This window comes from Cucurbita pepo, chromosome LG03, assembly GCF_002806865.2.
Source record: "Cucurbita pepo subsp. pepo cultivar mu-cu-16 chromosome LG03, ASM280686v2, whole genome shotgun sequence".
In the NCBI taxonomy this organism is placed as follows: Eukaryota; Viridiplantae; Streptophyta; class Magnoliopsida; order Cucurbitales; family Cucurbitaceae; genus Cucurbita; species Cucurbita pepo.
Window position 1 is genome coordinate 968,538 of NC_036640.1, and position 20,203 is coordinate 988,740.

At 38.1% G+C, this 20,203-nt stretch overlaps 3 protein-coding genes and 1 long non-coding RNA gene across 4 annotated transcripts; 2 read left to right on the forward strand and 2 right to left on the reverse strand.

Annotated features, from left to right (window-relative positions):
* Window positions 1-1,792: 1,792 nt before the first annotated feature.
* Window positions 1,793-7,616, reverse strand: LOC111789744 (ABC transporter B family member 1-like). Its single transcript, XM_023670426.1, has 9 exons — window positions 7,161-7,616; window positions 7,012-7,066; window positions 6,760-6,935; window positions 6,470-6,670; window positions 6,117-6,376; window positions 5,723-6,039; window positions 5,381-5,604; window positions 4,008-4,381; window positions 1,793-3,923 (listed from the first exon to the last, which is right to left on the reverse strand). Exons 1-9 carry the CDS (start codon window positions 7,614-7,616, stop codon window positions 1,922-1,924), a joined length of 4,065 nt encoding a protein of 1,354 aa, XP_023526194.1. The 3' UTR covers window positions 1,793-1,921.
* A 104-nt stretch (window positions 7,617-7,720) lies between these two features.
* On the forward strand, window positions 7,721-14,841 carry LOC111789747. Its single transcript, XR_002814381.1, has 3 exons — window positions 7,721-8,222; window positions 8,844-8,947; window positions 14,671-14,841. It is a non-coding gene; the product is annotated as an uncharacterized LOC111789747 (long non-coding RNA).
* Window positions 13,961-17,742, reverse strand: LOC111789746 (4-coumarate--CoA ligase-like 7). The gene is made up of 6 exons (XM_023670427.1): window positions 16,489-17,742; window positions 16,221-16,410; window positions 15,349-15,494; window positions 14,838-14,905; window positions 14,621-14,723; window positions 13,961-14,217 (listed from the first exon to the last, which is right to left on the reverse strand). The coding sequence occupies exons 1-6, from the start codon at window positions 17,509-17,511 to the stop codon at window positions 14,104-14,106; spliced, it is 1,644 nt and encodes a 547-aa protein (XP_023526195.1). The 5' UTR covers window positions 17,512-17,742; the 3' UTR covers window positions 13,961-14,103.
* A 473-nt stretch (window positions 17,743-18,215) lies between these two features.
* LOC111789748 lies at window positions 18,216-19,990 on the forward strand. The gene is made up of 5 exons (XM_023670428.1): window positions 18,216-18,596; window positions 18,941-19,041; window positions 19,211-19,327; window positions 19,431-19,532; window positions 19,632-19,990. Exons 1-5 carry the CDS (start codon window positions 18,377-18,379, stop codon window positions 19,800-19,802), a joined length of 711 nt encoding a protein of 236 aa, XP_023526196.1. The 5' UTR covers window positions 18,216-18,376; the 3' UTR covers window positions 19,803-19,990.
* The last annotated feature ends 213 nt before the right edge of the window (window positions 19,991-20,203 follow it).

Sequence of the window (20,203 nt, forward strand, 5' to 3'; positions counted from 1 at the left end):
GACATGTGAACTATGTACTTGAAAGATGGTACAATTCGAGCTATAGAAAAGGTAAACAAAAAGATAACTATCTCTATTTATTTTTATTTATTTTATTTTTTTTGTCGTCCTTTTACGTTTGGTTTGTATGATAAGCTTATAAATATTATTCGTATCTTTCTTGAACATTATAAATCCAAGTTAAACTTTAAAAAAAAAAAAAACAAAAAACAAAAGAATACAAATAAAAATAAAAGAATTTTAATTTTTCATAATAATTTTTATAGGTTGGACTGTAATTTTATTTTTATGTTGGTCAAGTCGACCCAACAAACAAAATTAACCCTTGAAGTAACTTAAATCTTTCGATTTAAAAAAAGTAAATCCCACTCAAACAGATTTAAGTTCATATAATTTCACGAGATTAAGAAAATTTTGAAGATAAAACGTCACATTATTTTTATAGCATATTATATATAAATTATTAAAAATACGAGATAGAGGAAGGACAAATGATAGGTAGGAGAAAGAATTAAAATATATATATCGTCATATATTCTTATAAATGAAATAATTTATAAAAAATATTTAAACTTATCTCTATAAATAAGTTATTGGCTTTACGATAACTATTTATATTTATATCGATGATTGATTAATTGATGATCGATATTTATACGAGATATAAAAGATATGAACGAATATTTTAATTATTGAAGGACCTAATAAAATCAAAATTGATGAGTAGGCAAAGTTAAAAAAGGTAATAATTAAGGGAAGAAAAAAAAGTAAAAATTACCCATGGTAAAAATATATTTTTAATCACTACATTTTGTTACCCCTTCGTATTCACCTAACAATCCACTTTTCAATTAATCAAATGATTAATTTATTGGTTGTATCATGATTTGAAACAAATAATTAAATATTCTATAAATAATTTCAAATAATTAATTGATTATGCGAGTTACAATAGAACGTAAAATTTTGAAAATGTCAACATGTTAAAATACTAAAAGAAAAATAAAAAAAAAATAAATGTTTTGAAATTTTAGAATTTAGAATTAATATTTTAAAATTTTCATTTTAGGCTATAAATTTATAATTTAATACCTGATGGATACATTCAAACTAAACAACGTGGGCTCACTAACAAAACCATAGCCCACGGGCTTGTGACACCAAAGAAAGCCCAAGCCCAAGCCCAAGCCCAAGCCCAAGCCCAGAGCTGTTTCAGTAGTTAACTGAATCCTTACCAATGAAATTAAAAAAAAAAAAAAACTGAATCCTTACAAAAAAAAAATTTCCAAGTAAGGCAAAGGTCGCAGAGCATGGGGGAGGCAGCGCCATTAAAAGCCAATCGGTGAACAATCAAGTTTGATCGGAGATTTGACTGGTTTTGATTTCGGCCCACAAACTAGAAATGACCGTCTTCTTCACAGATCATATTCCAGTTTCTGTGTTTATGTCTGTTCATCTTTCGTTTCTTTCATTCCCCTCTGATTAATCGATTCCTTCCGGTAACTATCTTGTCTTGCATGCACGACGTTGCTGTACCATGCCAAATTTTCAATTATTCTGTTTCCCACGTGAATTTCTCTTTATGAATATGGGACAAATTGTGTGCTTATTGCTTGTCTTGCGTTGAAGTTGTTTTCATCTTTTTGAATGCATATGAGGTGTTTGTTAAAATGTTTGGTTCCCATGGTTTGAAAAGATCTTGGGTTTCTGCTATGCACTAGATTCTCGTTGAATGGTTTCTGATGAGTTTTTTTGTGAGTAGAGAAGGCCTATATAAGAAGGGGGAGAAAAATTTAAGAAGATAATACACTTAATATACTTACTGGATAGAAAATGGCAGACAAATCCCAAAAGAATAGTAAGGGTATAAGGGATTTTGTTTTTCCTTTTTCTTTCTTGTCAATTGCTATGGTTCCATTTCCTAGCTCTCTCTGTCCTCATCCTCTCTAGTTTTTGCTGAGGAAGTTGAACCTGAAGTCATGCCAATGACTTGGCTGTGTGTGAATCTTTGTAATTGTACCATCCGGGCGTAACACCCATCAGGATAATTTTTCAACAAATGTGAGTGTGATCCCTGCTCTGAAACTTTACCATCATCAATTACTGCAATGACATGGGCATTCCTGATAGTTGATAGTCGATGAGCAACTACAATTGTTGTTTTACCTGAACAAGCTCGGTCGAGCGCCTCCTGGACGGACCGCTCAGACTCAGCATCAAGTGCACTTGTTGCCTCATCTAGTAGCATAAGCTCTGTCTTCCTGACCAGAGCACGAGCAATTGCAATTCTTTGTTTCTGTCCACCCGATAGTTGAACTCCCCTCTCCCCAACAAAAGTTTTATATCCTTCTGGCAATGCAGATATGAACTTGTGGGCATTTGCCAAAGTAGCGGCTTCAATGATCTCAGCTTCAGAGGCTGATTCGTGGCCATAAGCTATATTATCATATATGGAAGCAGCAAACAAGCATGGTTCCTGAGGGACCATGGCAATGTGCTTTCTCAGAGACTTGAGGTTGAACTTACGAATATCTTTTCCATCAATCATAACTCGTCCTGAAGTTGGCTCATAGAATCTTTGGACTAGTGCAATAACAGAGCTCTTGCCACACCCACTCGGGCCAACAAGAGCAAGAGTCTTACCTGCTCGGGCACGCAAACTAAGATCTCTAAAGACAGGGATATCAGGGCGAGTTGGGTAGGAAAAGTCAACATGTTTAAATTCAACTTCTCCACGAAGTTTATCTGGGACTGGAGTGGCATCTGGATCATCAGGTTCAATTTCAGTTTTGCGGTCAAGAAGTGCAAAGACGGATCGCATGGCTCGACCACCCTTAATAAAGTCAGGAGCTAGAGTGAGTGTTTCAGCTGCGCCATTTGCAGAAACCATAAGGACCATGAAAACACGGATTGCCTTCGAAAAATCAGAGAGCCCATGCTTGACAAGCCATGATGCATACCAAAGACCAAGAGCATAGGAAGCGTAAAGAGAGAACTGAGCAACGCCAAAGCCGCTGCCAGCAATCTGTCCCTTCCAAAAGCAGCGGCGTAGTGGGATCTCGAGGTTGGTTGAGAAAAGTCTGACAATCTTTTCCTCTGAATTGAATGCAGCAACTGTCCTTACATTGGCTATGGCTTCCCCTGCAAGTTGTGTGGCCTTGGCATGGTTAGCCTCAAGGTCTCCTGAAAAACCAGTCATGAACATTTTCTGTAGAACAGTGGCCGCAACAACCACGGGGAAGACGGCTACAAGGACAAGGGATAGGCGCCACTGCAAAACGAACCCAGCTGTGCATGCAACTAGCATGAGTGACGTGTTCTGTACAATCACAGAAATCCTGTCTCCAATAGCTGATCTAACGTTGTTAGCGTCAAGGGCCAGCCTAGCAGCAATTTTTGCACTTTCATTTTCTTCCTGGTCAAACCATGCCATTTCGTTTTTCAGTACTGCTGTCAGCATCTTTTCTCTCACACGTTTGGTGAGGTTCTCTCCCACAATATCCCAGAAGAAATGCTGTATTGTATTGAAGAGAAGAGCAGCTGACGAAAGTCCGATTAATAAGTAGCAGTACTTAATAATTTCTCTGCTCATGAAAGCATGGTCTGGGTTGTAATAGACACTGAGAACAGCACTCAGAACATATGCAAAGAAGGCGCTTAGAAACCCACAGACAACAGAACCAACAGAACCAAGTAATGCATAAAGCCATTCGGGTGAATTCATTTTCACAAGACGCCAGAAGGAACTGGCTTGCTCCTTAAAGGCAAGTTTTTCAAGCCTGTAATTGGGAAGTGAAGAATCCAGAGAAAGACTAAAATCAGATGTGGAAAAGTCAGATAACCGACGTGAATAAGGCGATCGTCCATAGGAAGAATTCCGTGCAATGATTGGGGAACTCACTGAGTTCCTGGCACTTGAAGCCCTAAAAAATCATAGTCCATGCTAGTTAGACAAGTTATTGAGAGAAGATTCAAAAAGGAGAAATCGAATATATTTTTATAGCTACCTTGCACTACTCTTTCTGGCATTATTGAGAGCAGTTTCATGTGCCATCTCCTGCATCCGGATAAGCTTGGCGTATACACCATTCTCTCCTTTGGCAATGAGCTCGTCATGTGTTCCAATTTCAGAAACACTTCCCTGTTGGATTACAGCCACAAGGTCAGCCTTACGAATGGTAGAGAGCCGATGGGCAATAAGAAGAGTCGTCCGCCCGATCATAAAACGATCAAGAGCCTCCTGTACAAGCTTTTCTGACTCAGAATCCAATGCACTAGTAGCCTCGTCTAAGAGTAGGATCGCAGGGTTTTTCAGCATTGCCCTTGCTATTGCAATCCTCTGCTTCTGCCCTCCAGAAAGCTGCAGTCCTCTTTCCCCTACCTACCAACCATCCATAAACTTTCTACTTCAAACCTCAGGATTCTGATTCATAATGATTCATTCTTCTATCAAGACTACATTAGAAGTTCAGTATCTTATACGAGTAAAGTTGTTTCGAACCGTCTTTTTCCACCACATGATGCAGAATAATTCTCTAGTCATTCTATCAACAGGTGACCAAATAGTGATTTTTTTAGTATCTTTGATAATACGGTAAGTGTAAAGCATAGATACGTAGATTCGTGTCAAGAGCTTGTGCAAGTTGCAGGTAACAAATAATCTAAAAGTTCTCTGTGTTAGCTCGAAGTTACAAATTAGATTAAGAACATTTCTGTTTTTTTTTTCTGAGTTTTATTATAATAATCCACACAAGTTTTGTGGCTCAAGAAATCATTAACCCCTCTGATTCCTACCCTTTCAATATCTTTGAAACCCATCATCTTCATGTCATCATTATTTCTTGTATAGCATGCTAATGTCAATGGCACCTTTTTCCTTGGAATGTTGAAGATCAATAACAGAAAACTATATATAAATGTATAAATAATTTTACATAGATGTCAGCATCGACTGTTTTCTATTCCATCTGCATACCCATATGCTTGATATGTCCCTCCCTTTAGTTTATTTGGTTCTCGTTTGTCAGAGCAGACAAGTTAAAAACCTATTTATTTCTGCACATGCATTGTTGACCAAGCATGTTATCCTGTTTCCATGGTTTGTAGGACCAAAACATTTCTCCTCACTTGCACCAAAAAAGAGTCGGTTTAACCTTGTTAAATGCAATAAAATGTTCCATTTTGCTACTCAGAATAGGTATAAGAAAGATTATATGTAAATTATCACACATATATCTTAGTTAGATCAATATATATATATATATATATAGACCTTTACCCTTCAGAAAAATAGAAGGTGATTAACATTTGTCATTGTAAGCCAATGGAAGGTGATTAAGAGTGTCATGTTTTAACACATAGTTTTGAGATGATATCTAACCTGGGTGTCATAGCCTTCAGGAAGTTTGATAATGAATGAATGAGCATTGGCGACTCGAGCAGCTTCCTCCACCTCAACTTGGTCTGCATCAGGTCTGCCCAAGAGAATATTCTCCTTGATGGTGGTGGCAAAAAGTGCAGGTTCTTGGCTCACCAGTCCTATCTGCTGCCTTAACCATCTCAGCTTCAAAGTTTTTATGTCACGCCCATCTAGTAAAACTTCTCCTGCGCATTCAGTCCAGAAGGAACTTTTCAACTCCGGAAACGTAAATTTCAAGAATGACTGCAAACCAAAACCAATGCGTTGATCATTTTAAAAGTGGAAACAGATCGTGACATTTACCTGAAATGGGGTCATAGAATCTTTCAATTAGGGAGATGACGGTGCTCTTGCCCGAGCCGCTGCTACCGACCAGAGCTATAGTTTTTCCGGCAGGGACAGTTAGAGAGAAGTTGTTCAGGATTCTTACATCTGGCCTTGATGGGTATGAGAAATCCACATTCTTCAGCTCAACCAGTCCTGAAACTGACTCTAATTCCAAACCAGATTCGTTGTTGCTGTTTAGAGTGGGCTTGTGATCGATTATACGATAGATTTTGGCAGCTGCAACTCTAGCCTTTGCGAACGAACTCATGCTCGGAGCAGATTGTCCCAATGCCCTGTCAAAGCAAAGCGATCCGTCAGCCATAAATTGGTGGTTTCAAGATGAAACCCGGAGATGGTGGTGGCTACTTACAGTCCGCCAATCATCACGGCAAACATAGTGGCTATGGCCAGACCGCCATTGGTGGCGTGGTGTCTGACGAGATAACCTCCGTACCAGAGCAGAAGAGCGTAACAGCAGAAAACAACAAAGTAAGTGGCGCCCAATCCCATACCCTTGGAGAATCCAGTCTTGTAACCTATCTTCTGAGAAATCTTCAACGCGGAGGAGTATCTCTGCAACGCTCTTGATTCGCCCACGAACCCCAAAACAACTCGGATTTGAACTATTGTCTGTATGTTACGTCAAGAGTTGACGGTACCCAGATGAGTGAAGATGCAAAAATCTTTAGAGAACCACCAAGTGCTGCAAAGTATGCCCCTTACCTGTTCAACGATATTTCCAGCCTCTGAAAGAGCTTCCTGGGACTTGGCAGAGAGCTTGGCTATTGTGGTGGTGTAGATGCCGCCGATTACGGCAATCAAAGGAACCACCGCAAGAGTTACCAACGCCAATTGCCACACAGCAGTGAAACCCACAACGAATCCGGACACAAATGTTGCCATATAGTGGATGAAGTTGCCCAGCTGCAAAGTCCATTCATTTACATCAATTAGGCGGGTAAAAGGGGGGTTTCAAACAGAGGGATTACTGAAAACAGGGCTGGTTTCTTTACCTTCTCACTAATGGCGTCTTGGACCATCACTGCATCCGTGTTGATGGCGAAAACGACGTCAGATGTTCGCACCTCTGTATCAAAATACTGAATGTCTTGGTCCAGTGCGGCTTCTAGGTACTTGATCCTCATCTTTGTGGACTGCCGCTCGCCGGTCCACATCCAACATGAAATCTCTGCAACCGGTTTCACTTAGAATCACATATGAACGGGAAAGAAAACCCCAGAGAAGCTAATGGAAATTCTGAGTACCTGCCCAGGATGACGCCCATATCGCAGCTCCAACCACGAGGAAGTAAAATGCGTACTGAAAATAGAAAGGTTTCAGTTTCTCAGCTTTTGTTTAGATTATTATCAACATAAACACTTGGATTGTGTTTTGAGTTACAGTTCAACTTTACCTTCAAAACCTCCTGCATCATTTTATCCACATCATTGGCGTAAGACCCAAAAGAGTTAACAAGATCAGCGAAGAAACGGAGAAACAGAGGCAAAGAACAACCGTGGACAAGGGCTCCGACCGACCCAATTGCCATCAAAACGTAATCCAACCCATCCGCGAATCTGAAAAGCTCCCCAAACCCAACAGAACTGACGGCTTCAGGTTTCTCCCCACTGGTGCCACCGCCGTTTTCCTTCTTGGAATCAGTTGAAGATTCCATTTCTCCGTTTATGGGTCTGCCAATTCCGTGTTCAGCCTCCTCCTCTTTGGAGCTGAGGTCTTCGGGGTCTGTGTGTTTCGGTGTTGGGGGTGATGGTTTAGGAGGAGGAGGATCAGAAGAGAGGAGCTCAAGGCCTTGCATTTCGGACCATTTCCACTTCTCAGTCGTCTTAATCTCCTCAGAATCTTGTGACATTGGCGAAATTCCTGGGTTTATGAAACAAAATTTCCCCTTTCTTCACCTCATAATAACTTCTTTCTATNTTTTTTTTTTTTTTTTTTTTGTTCCCCTCCTCTTTTTACTCTCTCAGTTGTGCTGGCTCTAGTTCTTGCTGTTCTTATTGAATGGAAGTGTTGTGAAAGAGAGAGACAAATAGTGGTGTGGCTGTGGCTGTGGCTGTGGCTGTGGCTGTTTTTACACTCAGATTGGGTTTCCAATTGTTCCCACTTTGCTTGTTCCGTAAAAAACACAGAAAGTGACGCATGTTAGAGGAGGGCGTCCCGGAGTGAGAAAGAAAAAAGAAAATGATTTATTATTATTATTATTATTTTGATTTGTTTTAGCAGAACATATTCAAAGTAGGAAAATACCCCACCATCCCTTTAATTTAATCCCAATACCAAAAATCATTGCTTTAGTCATTGTCGTCTCAAAACCTTATAATTGTTCTTGTTTTGTAATTTACTATATATTCTCACTGATCTCCATATCTCATTTATCATTTGTTTTCAGGCTAATCTAATCATATCATCAACTTGGAAAAAAGTCCTTATGAACAAACCACAACCCACTGCCCGGCAGGTACAATTTCTTTTCAATAAAATGCAAATTTGGATTTCAACGGTCATAAATTGATTAACTGATTAACGTTATAAAGGTCAAAGAGAAACAACTTTTTAAACTATGAAATTGGAGGCTTGGAAAACGGTTTAGCTTCTATTTGCCACTGCTAGCAGATATTNTAGGGCATAGAACGCTTTTGAATTTTAAATTAGTAGTTGATAGATATTGCACTTTTCTTTATTAAAACAATAATTTACTCGAAACAATAATTTTCTTTATTAAAACAATAATCCCATGCTTATAATTTAATCTAAAATTTAAACGTAGTTAAGAAGGATTTTAAAACATAGGAATCTAACCAAATCTTGTTATTAAATTTTTTAAAGCTATGAACTGTTTAGGAGAATAGAATGTGAAACGTTGAAAAAAATACAGGACATAAATTACCTAACCCCTGTTGTGTCCTTGGAATAATGAAGAAATTGGATGATTTTAGAATCCCTATGGTGTCATATATTTAATCCAAAAGTCCTCCATAAAACATGGTAAAAAAAAAAAAGAAAAAAGATTAAAATAATAGTAATAATGAAGAACAATAAGAGCACAAGGCTTCCAGTGTTTGAATATTTATTTTTGCAGGTTTGAAGGTTGACTGCAGAAAAACCGAAGCATGGTTTGAAAATCTGATGCCGTATGCTCATTGACTATGTTATTTTTGTCAGAAGAAGAAGAAGAAATAAAAGGTTCCCTTCTTATCCTCTATGTCTGGTTTGTTTGATTGAATGCCTCATTATTAAAGTATTGTCTTGGGAAAGGAGGTCTCATTATTCATAACTCAACCTCATACTCAAATCAAAAACCATTTCAATTCAAGTTGTTGGCTCTATGCATTTATTTTAGAATAAACATTTGTGGGAGGGCTGCTATCTTGGATGGAGAACTCAAATGACCCATTTTTTCTTTTTCTTGGTTGAATTGGAGTGTAACTAGAGATGAACTTCATCTCAAACCCACAAATACAGTCTAGAAACGGCTAGGAATCACATGATGATGTATACTTCAAGCATAAGCTCTCATGGCTTTGCTTTTGATTTCTCCCTGTAACAGCTGAAGCCCTTGGTAGCATATATTGTCCTCTTTAGCCTTTTTGTTACAGGACTTCTCTCGTGGTTTTAAAACGCGTGTACTAGGGAAAGATTTTCAATTTTCACACCCTCATAAGGAATGTTTCGATCCCACACTCCCAAAGATCTCATATCAATGAAGATAGTGTTCTTTACTTATAAACCCATGACGTGAGACTACTCATCCAAAAAGTAGCAAAAAAGTAGGTGGAAGATTGTTTGGGAGTGAATAGCAATAAAAGGTAGGTGAGTTTTTTTGGGGGGGAAAACTATGGCTCTAAACTAAACTGGTAGCCAATCAAGTATCCACTACGGGTAATTATACTACATCTGAAATGATAACACATTGATAAGAATCTAGAACAGAGTAATTAGAGGGAAGGGGTTATTAAATTCCGAAATCTGAGGTTTTGAAGCCTAAAGTTGGAGGAATTTATGAAACTAAACAGCTTTTCCATCCAAGGCATGTGGGTATACTGGGAAAGAATAACAGACTTAAAAGGCTTTAGAAATAAAGAGAGAAAAAGAAAGAGTGACTTTTCTTTCTTTTCTTTTTTTTATCACGGGGCTACAGACAGTCGGGACTCCTTTTCTTTTGGAGTTCTTTGTTCGACATTTGAGGATTTACCAATCTATTGACACGACTAAGTTTAGGACATGACTCTGATACCATGTTAGTTGAACCCGACTCTCCACAATAGTATGATATTGTCCACTTTGAGCGTAAGTTCTCATGACTTTGCTTTGGACTTCCTTACAATGCCTTGTACCAATGGAGAGAGTATTCTTTGATTATAAACCCATGACCATTCCCTAAATTAGCGATGTGAGACTTTCATCATCATCCAACACCCTGTATCGTACCAATTGCCCCTTCTATCTCATTCACAGAACAAATAGGTCAAAATTGTGTCTTCCCTTTGAGTTATACAGTGTGGCTTGGTTCCATTTGAAGTCTCGAAGTTCCCTTGGGTTTAAGGGCTCTCTCTCAGTGGCATGGCATGTGCATTACAGATTGGAATCATTTTAAACAATCTTAATCTCTACTAAGGATACATAACCTTCATTATTCATTTATAACCTTCATTATTCACTTGTGAAAAAAGGGTTTCTTTTGGTGACTTTCAGACATGATTTCAGGAATTCGGTAACTTGGGTTACACTCTTTCATGCTTAATTACACTCAAGCCTTATGATTATGAATCAAGAAATTAGAGACCAAACTCTTTTGGGTTTCATGATTCCTTTCAAAATTTAATACCCCACCGCTAGCATATATGGTATTTTTTAGGCGTTTTTAGCCTATCACTAACAGATATTGTATTCTTTAGGCTTTCCTCGTCCATCACTAGTAAATAAGAAGTTTCTACATCCTTATAAGTAATCTTTCGTTTCTCTTTCCAACCGATAGACCTGGGATCTCACACTTAACCCAAAAAAAAAAAAATAATAATAATAAAAATAAATAAATAAATAAAAATTGTGGAAGCTTGAATCTGAAATTAATATTAAAAATTGGTTCTTCTTCTTTTTTGTGTGTCATATTTCAATATAATACAAAGAAGGGTGAGATGGCAAATGTCCCAAAGCATAACCACATTATTACCAACTCATTATGATCAATTTGTCAGCACTCAGAAACTTTCTTTTTTTTTTTTATTATTATTATTATTATTTTTTATAAATATATTTTCAAACCCATTTATTTATTTTTCTTTTCATTCAATAATTTGTTGGCTTGTCCTTTTCTTGTTTTCAAAAAAGCCCCTAAAATCCCATATAATTTCTTTTATTAACCCTTTAGCTAGCTAGCTCTTGTGGTGGAAATCCTACCAACAATATATATATATATTTTTTTATCTCTTTATAATAAAAAAAAAAAAAAGAAAAAAAATATCTTATTATTATTTTTTATATAAAGAGAAATATTTCCACACACAAATTGATAAGAGGGGAAAAATTAAAAGTTTCTCATCTTAGTTGGTTTCCACAATCTTCTCTTTTTGGATACTTTTTTTTATTTTTATTTTTTATATATAATTATTGCAAAAATTTAGTTAATAAAAAGCATTATTAATAAGCAAGAACAGTGTGTAATGCACATGCATTAAGCATCTTAGTCTACCTTTTCAAGTCTTTATTTATGAACCTAAGTGGATGTCATTTTAAGCTTACACTTTGGAAACCCTTATATGCATATACCACTCACTCCATTCTTCTTATTCTATTCACCTAGTTTCAACCAAAATAATTCCCATAATGCTCCCACCTTCCTCAACAAATTCATCATTATTTATATTCCAATTCCAAAATTATCAACTTAGGTTTATAAAGACTATACCTTTATTTATGGGTTTTAGTTCTTTTTTAAAACCGTTATGAACTAGTTAGGAACCTTTTCAAAAGTCACAAGTTTAACAAATTTGTCTTTGTTCGAAATCATCTACTTTTAGCATAAGCTTTCATGACTTCATTTTAGACTTCCCAAAAAACCTCAAGTCAATGGAGATGATTATTCCCTAAATTAGTCAACGTGGAACTCCCTCCCAATCGTCTGAAGAAATTATTGATGAGTTGGTAGACGACCCAAAATAATGGAAAGTAGGAAGAAGACGACCATCCAAAGATTATAGTGGAGATATGAAATGGGTTTTATAATGAGTTGATGGAAAAGTTGAGGTTTTTAGTGGAGAAATGAGAAAAGGATTTGTGTGGGTTACTTTTCAAAAAAATGATGGAAGATTATGTGTTCCTTAGTGGGAGTGATCGTATTCATCTAATCATACAAATACACTTTGATTATGATATTGTGAAAGCTAGGGAATCCAGGAAACCCTAGTTTTATAGTGTACGGTTGAAGAGTAAAAAACAAGGAAGTTGGGTTTCTGGTTTTCTGGGTTATGTTTCACGACATGCAACAACTCCTTCCATGTCTTTGTTTTTTCTTTCTTTTTCTTTCTTAAACAAATGTTTTTCTACTTCTACTCTTGTTTGCCTTAGCTTTGTCATTTTAGAGCTCCAACAATTCCTTTTCCACAAGAAATTATCAATACCCACAACTAAAAATTGAATCTTTTTGTAATGGGAGTGTTATTCCATGGCGTGAAATACTATATACGAAATGTTGGATGATGAAAGTCCCATATCGACTAATTTAGGGAATGATCATGGATTTATAAACAAAGAATACTCTCTTCATTAGTGTGAGATCTTTTAGGGAAGCCCAAGCTCTCCTAATGGACAATATCATATCATTGTGGAGAGTCGTGTTCGTCTAACCTTATGTAAGTTTTAGAGTTTCTTTCCTTTCGATTTAGGACTACTTTAGATATTAGTTTGGCCCTCATAAGGAATCATTCAACATGTCATATCTTAAAGCTCTAAGTTTGAGGTCCCAATAAAAAGGGGTTTTAAGAGAGACTTAAAAAATACACTTTGTATTCCTCCTGAACATCATCAAAGTCTAGGGATAAAGGTTGAATTAGCCTTGGAATTTTGTTCTTATTGGTCAAAGGAATTCATATTTAATTATGTTTTAAGAATATGATTAGAACTGTGAATTGAAGAGACATTAAGGAGAATAAAGATGTTTGACCACATTAAGAAGAATAAAGATGGAGATTTTTTGTTCTGTTTTGTTGTTTTTTTTTTCCTCTGAGATTGATGGGTTTGGCTCCTTAATTTCGTATGCAAATTGCATATCTATCCATTGCTTGCTATATCCACCACCCACTTACCAACCTTCACTACTTCAAACATTATTTGATAATATCTCCAACAAAATCATATCAAGTGATAGATAATACTTGACTATATTGATATATTCAATGATTTGAGAGATTAAGGTTTGAGTATTGTTCCATAAGAATATAATCCATCTAATCAACTATTTCAATTCGTAAAGGTTTAGAGGGAAAGATGTTTATTTGACTACGAAAATGTGTGAAATGAACCAACAATCGAAAACAAAAGAAAGTTTTTTTTTTTTGTTCAATTATAACGTGTGAAAGTGGAAAATTTGAACCTTTGATGATCGAGAATGTATACCTTAGCCAGNTATATATATATATATATATATATATATATATATATATATATATATATATATATGTATATATAAAAGCTGAAAAGATTAGGCCAGAGGTAGCAGCACTAGTGATTATGAAATGGGCAGAGAAAGAGAGTGCATGTGCAAAGCCTAAATAATTGAAGTTAACAGAGGATGATGGCACATAGCATCTTGTGTGTCAAAATCTTCCAAACAGAGGGATAGTGAAAGGAGGAGAAAGAGTGTAACCAACGCCAAATTTTACAACACTATGGGACCCCTTTTAGAACACCAAATTTTGAATGGTTACATCAGTATTGGGTTGAATTTTTGGGCTGCTAAGATGGAAAAACATGGTAATCCAACCAAAGTCAATTCTTTTTTTTGTGGTAAAAGTAAGAGTGACAGAAAAAGTGGTGTGTAAATGAGTGGTGGTGTTTGTGAAAGCAGCAGCAACATTCCCCCAAAGTTAATGCTCACAGTTGGGGTATCATCTACTTCATCTCTTACTCATCTTCACACTCCATTTTAAATCATACACTTTTCTGTTTCCTTTTGCTTTTATTGGCTCTGAAATGATTCTCTTTTTGCCAAAAGTAAAGCTGTTATTTATTATGATCCATGTAAATTGTTGTTGCATTGTTCATGTGTTCATCAAGCTGTAAATACATTTCTTTGCTAACTGTATCAGAATAACTTGCGTTCTTTCTATTCAATATTTTGACGTCTACATCTTGGCACGGACTTGTGCTATGAGCTCCCTTCTCAGAAGCTTTCCCGAAGCCGACTTCGGAACGCTACTCGTGAAGGTTACTATTTTTAATCTCTTGAATGGTGCAACCTGCAAAGGGAAAGAGCTGATCATTTTCATGAATTCCTTTGTCAAAATGATGGTTCCCACTTTTTGCGTAGGGAATCAATGTTTAAATTTGCATTTTTCCACATCTTTTGCCTTCTTGGGTTTATGCAGCAGGCCCATAAAAGGCGGCCTCTTAGTAAAGGCTTGGCTTGCCGCTGCCCCTCTTAGGAAAAGACACAGCAACCCCAATTCGTGAGGTGGGGGCATGCCATCGCTCGCAGATATTGTCCTCTTAAGCTTTTCCTTTTAGGCTTTCCCTCAAGGTTTTTAAAACGCGTTTATTAGAGAGAGGTTTCCACACCCTTATAAAGAATGTTTCGTTCTCCTCTCCAACCGACAAAAAGTCTTTTTATTGTTCTTGTTTGAGGGGTTTGCAAAATATTACCTGACCCGCGATAAAACTTTTAACATCTTCTTCGTTTATTGAGTTATTAGGTGAACGAACAACAAATGCTATAGGGACCTCACCGGCTTTATCATCAGGATATCTGCAGGTGGAAATTCATGGCAGAGGTTAACAAGAAAGTATGAAATAGAAAGGAAAATCCACTATGAACGTCCACATAATGATGGGACTATAGATGCTACTATATACTCCTTACGGGATCACAATGGCATCTATTATTTGAGGATGGGAAAGTAGCAGTGCTTCAAGCTCCGCTGGTGCAACCTAATATGCAGACAAGAAAGTTACAAAAAAATTGATATCAATCAACAACGAATGCAGCTAGAGTTGATACTCCCAAGAAGAGGAGACAATGCAGACATAGCATTAGAAGACATGCTTGCTGGAGCCGAGCATATGATTAGTACATCTTATAATCATATTCTTTAACTGAGAAGAACTTAGCATACAAGAATCTATAGCAGTTTCTTTTGATTTAAGAGAAGTTAAGTTCTGATATAATGGTTTGTGAGATCTCACGTCCGTTGGAGAGGAGAATGAAGCATTCTTTATAAATAAGGGTATGGAAACCTCTCCCTAACAAACGCGTTTTAAAGGAAAAGCCTAAAGAAGACATATCTATTAGTGATGAGTTTGGACCGCCCTAGTAAAAGGAAATGAAGCACTCCCAAATGGAAAAGTTGATGTTTGTTGAGGTAAAAAACAACCTGATAACCATAACACTTGATGAGTTCTTTGATTCTGTCCACAACAAATAATTCTCCTTCTTCATTAAAGTATCCGATATCTCCAGTATGAACCCATCCTTGATCGTCTATGGTTTGGCTGGTGGCTTTCTGATTGTTGAAATATCCTGAAATGTTCATGCAAACATTTAGCCAATCAGACTGACAACAAATCATCAGAGAAACGAGATTGGCATCTTTAAAACAGGGAGAAATTTCAATTCTTTTTAGCAGATCCAATCAAACAAGTTCAAGAAAGTGGCCCGTTACGTATTGCCGTCAGCCTCACGGTTTTAAAACGCGTCTGCTAGGGAGAGGTTTTCACACCCTTATGAAGTATGTTTCGTTCTCCTCCCCATGATGTAGGATCTCACAATTTTACTCTTAGAAAAGAGACCAAAGTAGACAATATTTCTAGCTGTGGGCTTGGGCTATTACAAATGGTATCAGAGTCAGACACCGAGCTCCAGCAAGGAGATTGAGCTTTGAAGGGGGTGGACACGAGGCGATGTGCCAACAAGGACGCTAGGCCCGGAAGGGGTGGATTATGAGATCCCACATCAGTTGGGGGATAATGAAACATTCTTCATAAAGGTATAGAAACCTCCCCCTAACATACGCGTTTTAAAACCGTGGGACTGGTGGCGATACGTATCACGTTGAAAACGGACAATATTTGTTAGCGATTGGCTTGAACCGTTACAAAAGAGAAGGGTTGGATCAAGGTATAACTCTAGTTTGGTGTTTGATACACCCTTCAGTATAGTTAGTATGGATTAGCACTGTTCATCAGATCAAAATTATGTTCACCTGCGATTCAAAATCATTTAAAGAATATCCAAAGAGAGATCCACCTTTCATCATATTTGGTCCTCGCACGCATATCTCCCCTGTTTCACCGGGTGGGAGACGCTTCTGCGTTTCTGTACTCAAAATTTGGGCCTCAATTCCTGAAACAAGGAATCCAGTTGACCCTGATAGTCTAGATTCGACCCCCAAATTCTCCATTGAAATAACTCCACAAGTTTCTGTCATACCATACCCCTGTACACCATACAAAATTTCCTGTAACAGCCAAATGAAAGTGCAAAATGGAGGAGTTGAGAAGGAACAGTTCAAAACCTGCGTGATCTTGGTCTGAGGTAAAACCTTAGAACATTCTTCCATCACATCCTTCCCAAGAGGCGCCGCCCCCGATAAAATCTGCTTCAACGACGACAAGTCATACCTCTTCACCACACTTTGCTTCGCCATGGCTATAATTACAGGCGGAACAAGATAAAGATGAGTGATTCTATACTTCATCACCACCCCCAAAGCCTTTTCCAGCTCAAACTTCGCCATTGAAACGACGGTGTTTCCTCTTTGAAGCTGCGAGTAAAGAATTACAGAGAGACCAAATACATGGAACATTGGGAGAAAGCATAAGAACACGTTTCTAGGATCACCAAGAAGGTCCTGATCATGGGTCACCATTAACGACGTCGTTATGAAGTTTCTATGAGTCAGAATCACTCCCTTGCTAATCCCCGTCGTCCCAGATGAATACAATAGTGCCGCCACATCGCTCTGACCCACTTCACTCACAGGCAAATCGGACACGTCGCCGGAGTTTTTGATCAAATCGGAGTAAACCCAGATATTGGGGCGGGAGGATTCCGAAGAAATTTTAGAACCCAGGATTACAGAAGGCAAGTTGAGTTTACCGATTACGTCCCAGAGTTCTGGAACGGTGATTACGAGCTTGGGGTTGCAGTTCGCGACTTGCTTTGATAGTTCCGCGAAGGTGTAAGCAGGGTTACAAGTGGTGGCGATGGCTCCAATGGCAACAATGGCGAAGAAACAAACAGGGAAATGGATGGAATTAGGCGCGAATATGAGAACCACATCGCCTTTCCGAATCCCGAGGTGGATAAACGCATGGGCCAACTGGGAGACTTGGATTTGAAGCTGACGGAAAGTTAGGGATTCGCCGGAATCCGCGTCGGTGAGAGCGAGGGTGTGAAGGAAAGAGGAGGAGTTTCGAAAGAGAAACGAAACAATGGAGATAGTGGGGTCGGTCGGAAAGTGGATTGGGGGACGTGGGGAAGTGTAAATCTGGGATTGGGGATTGAAAGATTTGGCCATCGCGATCGCGATCGCCATAGCCAAAATGGGGTTGAAGAAAAACGATGGATTTCGAATCGGGACGGTTTGATCGTTTGTTTAGAGGTCGCTGAGTTTTGAGTTTTCCGGTGAAGATGAACAGATGAGAAGATAATGTTGAAATTGACACAAATTGATTACTAAATGAAATGGGTAGAGTTTCCGCCCAACACGGCTCGATTCAAACTCATAAACACAGACTTGATATCATGAACATACTCATTAACGATGATAATCTGCTAATTTATGCATTCGTAAGTTAATTTCATGGCATTTCAATGCATTCGTAAGTTAATTTCATGGCATTTCAATGGTTTTAAGTAATGTTTTATTTTCCTCTCTAACGATGATCGGTTATGGAGAAATTTTCAAATCATTTGTTCCTCTCTCAAACCGATTGTGAGATAGTTTCCCTCTATAAGCATTTTAAAAACCTTGAAGGTAAGCCGAAAGAAAAGAATATGGGCTAGTGGTAGTAGGTTTGTGTCATTAAACCGAATGATCCTATGATGGTATAATATTTCAAAAGATGAAAAGGTAACAAGCATTGATGATACTAATAAAAAAAAATTAAAAAAAAAAAAACTTAAGATTACTGTTCTTATTATCCATAACTAAAAATAAATAAAGAAATAAATAAATCCCTTTTTTTTGGTAAGAATCGTAAATTAAATATTTGAGGGTATTTTTTTTTTTTTAAAGGAGGCGAAGACCGACTCAGTTTTACTTGGATCCAAGCGTCTGAGCATGCGCTACGTGTCCTTTGTGGCCTCCAACCCTTCGCCTTTCCTTCTCATTTCGGTCAGATTCTTCCATTCCATTTCATTCTTCTCTACGCCAATCCCATTTGCTGAATCTGCTAATCATGCTCTCATCCATGGCGGATCCTTCTCTTTCCTTCTGTTTCTCTTCCCTCTCCTCCCCTTTCTGCATTTCCCGCTCCCTCCACCTTTCTTCTCCTAGATTCTCCCTCTCTCATCATCGCCCTTCTCGTCTTCTTCGTTTCTCCGTCAAATCCTCCGCCTCTGGAAGCTTCATCGGCGACGATTCCTTCGGATTGTTTCCTTGGACTGATGGTCATACCGGTATGTGCCTTCTCCATCCTTGTTTCTTTTCGCGTTTCTTATCAAATCTGCTGCTGATGCCCAAGGATCGATGTGTAGGACATTTTCCCCAATTCTAGTTACCTAATTTGATGAGATTTCGTTTGATTGCGAAAAGGGGTTTCCCCCCTGTTCGTTCGATTGAGCGAGGAGAGGGTTGTTTTCTCTTCTTCTGTTGTTACGTTAGGTTTGATCATTCTTATCGAAGTGCATTGGGTGGGTGGTTTTCAGACATCGAGTGATGGGAATGAAATATTTGAGTTCTGTTTATTTATGAAGCCATCTATCTTGAATTAGGGGTTGCTCAAAATTGAAATTTTGCACAGAAATTCATTGGGTTCCGGAGGAGAGAGTCACATTGTTCACTCCTGATGGGCTTGTTCAGATTGGAGGCTCCATCGTCCCTCGACGAATTTCTTCTTCAGATGTATGCCCTTCACACATACAAGCTCATTGATGCTTCACTTATTTTTTCAGTTCTGATCAAAACTTGCCATCACATTGATCTCTATTGTTAATTACTTTAGCGCCTAGAAACTTGATTCAGTTGATGCAATCTGATTCGTATCTGGATTAAAAGGATGTTCATATGACAGAAAAAACAAGGGAAGTCAAAGGCTTACCAACGCTTCCAACGGTTTCAAGAGAGTGATTACATGGATCCAAAACAGAGCATATGTCTTGGTGCCCTTTTTGATATTGCAGCTACCAATGTGAGCCTTTTGGGGTTTAAGAGCATATGTCTCGGTGCCCAATTACATGGATCTCAAACTCTTTTCTCTTGGCTTTGTCTTAAGCTTGCCTTGTTGTTTTTAGGGACTTGACATGGGAAGAAGACTTTGTATCTTTGGGTTTTGCCGTTCTGTTGAGATGCTCAGTGATGTTGTGGAGGACATTGTTTTGGAGCAAGGTGGAGAGGTTTGTTATACAAAGGACTTTTGACCCTAAACCAATAGCTTTTAGTGATGGGGACAAAGTTGTTTGAGTTTCATTTTTGCATATTGTGATGATGATCAGGTTGTAGCAGCAGAGAAGGCAAGCAAAGGGGGTTTGCAGGAGAAGCTGACCATGACAGTGGCTGTGCCACTTCTGTGGGGGGTTCCTCCTGCTTCTGAAACGCTTCACTTAGCTGTTCAGAGTGGTGGAGGGATTGTGGAGAAAGTTTATTGGCAATGGGATTTTTTGTAAAGTATGGTATTCTTACAGCCATTTAACCATTCTCTTGTGCATTCTGTTCATAAAATTGATGTAATTATATGTACAAAACTCAAAAGGGCAATTGTCACACGTTATTAACTAAATATTGAAAGTGTATCAAAAGAAGTATGTAGCTTATTTGAGCTCATCAGCTAATACAACATGTTCATTTATGAATATTCTACATCTTGGATCATCTCTCTTGATTTAGCCTCTCTTGCCATTTGATGGTGTTTGTGTTGGAGTGGAGTTGAGGATTTGATTTCTTTGCTAACTAATTAGACCCCTCTTTTAGAGTTTCCTTCTAAAGGAGCAAAGGTTGCTTGCCAAGAATGTTGGCCCTTTTCGGGTTCGGGTGGTGGCCTGGCCTAACTGGACGTATACCTTTCATT